General features: G+C 54.8%; 1 protein-coding gene across 1 annotated transcript in view; it reads right to left on the reverse strand.

The window, feature by feature from the left end:
• Positions 1-5000, reverse strand: part of LOC130389153 (neural-cadherin-like) — a 53449-nt gene that overhangs the window by 27255 nt on the left and 21194 nt on the right. The window contains exons 14-17 of the mRNA XM_056598824.1: positions 4840-4983; positions 2947-3230; positions 981-2589; positions 12-102 (exon numbers count right to left, since the gene is read on the reverse strand). Of these exons, the coding sequence (XP_056454799.1) occupies positions 12-102; positions 981-2589; positions 2947-3230; positions 4840-4983 (2128 nt within the window). The remainder of the gene's footprint in view (positions 1-11; positions 103-980; positions 2590-2946; positions 3231-4839; positions 4984-5000) is intronic.

The following is a 5000-nucleotide window of genomic DNA, read 5'->3' on the forward strand; positions in this document are numbered from 1 at the left end:
TGAGATCGTACTTGCTGGCACTTGACGCCAATGTGTAGGTCTTGTTGTCCCATTCATCTGGATCCGGGGCATACACTTTACCTAATGCAGCAGGGAACCTTCCTGTTCACACCCACCACATTCACATGTACACACACACACACACACATGCGTGCACGCACACGTACACAGACACACAGACACACACACAAACAGACAGACACACACACACACACACACACACAGACACACGCACACACACACACACACACATGCGCACACATGAACACACACATACACACACACAAAATGTATTCCCAGTTCAATGCAATGTGCTGCTCTTAACACTTTAACACTCATCCTGGAGTCTCTGTTGACTTCCTTTCTTTTTTTATCATGCTTTTATTTTTAGTTTTTTCATACATCATTTCTTTCCTCTGTTCATTTTTATTTGTACTATTTGTATTATACATAAGTGTGGGGCACATCCCACTGCTGGGATGAGTTCTTCAAAGGGCGCGTAGCTTAAGGAAATTGCTATATCACTATGAGTGTGTATGGATTATGTTATTATCGACCTGCGGCGGCAGGTCGATAATAAAACAAAGCATTCGGGATGAGTCGCCCGGCGCTGTAATTACCTCCGCCGCCACCGCGTGAGGCCCTGATCAAACACCAAGGAGGTGGCGACGCCCGTCACGTCAACGCCAGAACAATTATGCACGCTGATCGCAATACAGGGTTTTGCGAAGACTTTTGGGAAGGCTTGGAGGGGGCGGTGGATTGGGGGGAGGGGGAGCGCCGAGACTGTTCTCAGAACAATCTTGATATCACAATAAGGGTGTCAAATCAGCACCATTGTGCATTCCTTTCCTACAACCCCAATTTACACCTTTCCCTCAAGTGTAGCTGTAAAAGTGCATTGCACTACAAAATAAATGACAAGGACGCCCAGCTGGGGATGTCTGGAAGCATGGTGGGGAGGGGGGGTTCATGCATACCCTTTCGGCTGTGCATGAACACATCCTTCTCCCCTGCCTGGTGGGCATTATCATTCTGGTCGCCGATGGTGATGGTCAGGGTGCTGGTGGCTGTGATTGGCGGACGGCCGCTGTCGCTCATGATCACCGGCAGATGAAACTCCCTCTGCCGCTCGCGGTCGAAGCTCCGCAGGGCGGTGAGCGTGCCGCTGCCGTTCCCGTGGTCCTGCAGGTGAAACTCGGGCGTGAAGGGCGGCGGCAGGGACAGGGAGAAGGGCCCCCCGTGGGCCGCAGAGTCCCTGTCCACGACGCGCAGCAGCGTGGAGCTCTGGTTCAGCCAGACCACCTGCGGGGGCGGGCTGTTCTCCCAGAGGATGGGCGCGTAGGCCGCCTCCAGCTCGGGGCCGTTGTCATTCACGTCCAGCAGCGGCAGGTGGAGCGCGACGCTGCCGGTCAGCGCCGGGCTGCCCTGGTCAGTTGCCATGACGACCAGCTCATAATCCGCCGCCGCCTCACGGTCCAGCGGCCTGGCCACCGTGACCAGCCCCGTCTGGCTGACGGAGAAACGTCCTTCCGGGTCGGACTCGGCGAGGATGCTGTACGTGATGTGGCCGTTCGGCCCGGAGTCGGCGTCGCGCGCCGTCACCTGCAGGACGCTGGTCCCCACGGCGACGTCCTCGGACAGCGGCGAGGGCGGGTGGCGGTCGGGGGTGAAGGCGGGCGCGTTGTCGTTGGCGTCGTCCACCTGCACCACGCAGTGGACGGCGCTGGAGAACTCCGAGTCCTCCACCCTGACGGTGAGGTTGAACCTCCGCTCGCCGGGCGCCTCGTAGTCCAGCCTCTTCCTCAGCCGCAGCGTGGCCGTCTGCTCGCCCCGGCGGCCCACCACGTGGAACCGCTGCTCGGGGTCGCCCGCCACCACCGTGAAGGTCAGCCGCCCGTGGGCGCCGCCGTCCGGGTCCACCGCCCTCAGCTCCAGCACGGCGGCGTCGGGCTCGCCGGCCTCCGACACGCGCCCGCCGCAGCGGCCGTCGGCGAAGCGCGGCACGTGGTCGTTCAGGTCCGTCACCGCGATGGTGGCGGTCGCCGTGCCGACCATGCCCCCGCCGTCCCGGGCCTCGGCGATCAGCAGGTGCGACTCGGCCGCCTCCCAGTCCAGCCCCTCCGCCGCCACCGAGATGGTGCCCGTGCTGGAGTCCATGGCGAAGAGGTCGGCGCCGCCCGCTGCGCGCGAGTTCCTGGCGAGGCGGTAGGAGAGGATGGCGTTCTGGCCCACCGCCGCGTCGTCCAGGTCCACGGCGGTCATCTCCATGACGAAGCTCCCGGGCGGGGAGTTCTCCGCCACGGTGCCGAGGCAGGCGTCGGGGGCGCAGGAGAAGGCGGGCGCGCTGTCGTTGATGTCCCAAATGTTGATGATGACGTCGGTGAAGCCCGTGAGGCCCTCTCCCTCCTCGTCCGTCGCCATGACGACAAAGCGCCAGACGGCGCGCTCCTCGCGGTTCATGGTGCGCTGGGCGTACATCTCCCCTGTGATGTCGTTGATCACAAAGTGGGATTCAGCGCCCTGGCCGTGGATGGAGTAGCGGATGGCTCCCTGGTCTGCGTCCTTGTCCGGATCAGTGGCAGTCACCTTCAAGGAAGAGAGCGGTATTTCTAATCTCAAAGAATTTACTGTTTCTGCACAAAGTGTGCAGGATTCCCATCCAACCCTCAAAGTAGGCAGCACTACCCTCGTCCAAGCCAAGCAATAGGCGGAAACACGGCCATGGATGAAAGTAGTTATCTGTTATTAGAACTGTTTACTGTTTGTGTTCCCTGTGCAGCACACATTAAAAATACAAAACTAGCAGATTTAAAGCAATAAAGTAAAAATAATAAAATCCCTGCAAAAATCTCCCTTGACTTTCCTTGAATGCGATTGTAAACCACGAAGAAGCAAGCATTTAACCAGACCACAACCGCCTCCGATCCCCTCGGACGGACCCACCTGCAGCACGAACACGGGGGAGCCGTCCAGCTCCTCGGTGACCGAGCCGTAGTACTCGTTCATGGAGAAGACGGGCGCCTCGTCGTTCTTGTTGACCACGTTGACCACCACCGCCGCGTAGTCCTCCCAGCGCCCATCGGAGGCCAGCACCAGCAGCTTGTACCTCTTCTGCAGCTCGTAGTCCAGCGGCTGGGCGATGAACACAGTGCCCACCTCCGGCTCCATGTCGAAGACGCCCCCCGTGTTCCCCGAGGTGATCTGGTAGCGCAGCTTGGCGTTCGCCCCTGGGGGGGGAGGGGGGGGGGGGGGGGGGGGTAGGGGGCAAACGTCAAACACACGGATGATGCCAAAGTGTTATAGGGTTCTATGACCTTAATTTTACGACTCTTATTTCCATATCAGGGCTAATAAAACTGCTGAGAAATGAAGTGAAACTTAAGCGCCCCGACACACTGGAAAGGGTAAATTAATTTTAAATTGCTGCAGCGGTAGTGTAGCAATCTAAAATTGTTTGCCACTTTTTAGCCGGAGGCGTTTAGGACATTGACCTTCTAGATCTTTCTGTGGAACACATATTAATGCTGATATAGTCGCCCTAGATTGCACCTGCAACAAATAACTAAATGAATACCCTTGAGGCCTAATACCAAGCTTATAAACCTCTCTCCTCCGAGGAGCCCGATACTGGTACATTTTCCAATTTAACTCTCTTCTTTTGATGACTTAATTAAATGCTACATTTGTACATTATCCTCACAGCTCTAATCAGACACTAATTAAAGCAGATGAGAAAAGAAAGACGGGGAGCGAGAGAGTCAGTGTGAGACCGCGAGGGCGAAAAACAAGAATCCGGAACTATATGGAAGAGCCCCCCTGGGGAGCAATTCCAAAGGAACATCAGTCGATGTAGACCAGACGAATAACTTAACATCTACCCCCCTGATGGGTCTCCATGGAGACCAACCTCTGGTTTAAAAGTGGGGGGATTGATAAAAATAATCTCTCGGAAGGTACACTACATTGAACCAATCAATGTGCGGGCTAAAAGTAGCTGCAATCCCATGTAAATTCACTAATCTGGACCAGGAACACGACGCTGGCCGACAAAGTGCTGCTGGCCCCCCCTTGGGGGTGTGACAGGCTTACAGTAGGCAAGCCCGGGGGTTTCCAGCTTATCGCAGCTGGAATGGGTTTAAACTCTCAGACAACAGGGATGTAGCTTTTAATGTGGAGGGGGGGGTTAGCGTTGGTCGAACTGCAGACATTCATCACCAGTACATCGGCTTGGCCCCTCCGCGCGCCCACGCTCAACATTAATACTTGATTAACGACCCCAAACATGCCTGATAAAGGGCTTCTTAGGATGAGCAACCGCTTTTAGCACTCAAATCCCGCCCACCCACTGTGTGGGAGCATGTCGGTCCCTTTTTCCTTCTTTTTTTAACATATGCGCAATGTGAATTAACAAGGGAGTGAGTGATTACTGCTGAACCCGGATCGCTGCAACAGAGGAGATGATGAGGTAGGATATTTTACTCTGAATTTCACAGCAGCTATTGGAAAACATTTTTCACACTCTAGCCCTCTCTCTCACAATCACCCTCTCGCTCGCTTTAAATATAAACATGTGTGTATATCTATCTATATATATCTATCTATATATATATATATACATATATATATAAATATATATATATATGCTTTTATGCATTTACACACATACACACCACAGCACAAACAAAAATAAACAACGTGCTAAATTAACTTATGATGACAGATTGACCGGTTGGTAGATCTAAAATAAAGCGCTGACCACTGCTCTGAAATGCTTCCTACATTTCCTGGCACATAGTTAGTCTGCACACAGAAGTCAACGTTCCCGTGCGGACTCACCATCGTCCTCGTCGTTAGCGCTGACGGTCACGATGGCCAGCCCCACGTCTGCGTTCTCGTCCACGCCCACTTCGTACAGCCGCTGGGCGAACACTGGCTTGTTGTCGTTGACGTCACTGATGAACACCCTCACGTAAGCCGTGTCTGCAAGCAGCCCAGCC

This window comes from Gadus chalcogrammus, chromosome 9, assembly GCF_026213295.1.
Source record: "Gadus chalcogrammus isolate NIFS_2021 chromosome 9, NIFS_Gcha_1.0, whole genome shotgun sequence".
Taxonomy (NCBI): Eukaryota; Metazoa; Chordata; class Actinopteri; order Gadiformes; family Gadidae; genus Gadus; species Gadus chalcogrammus.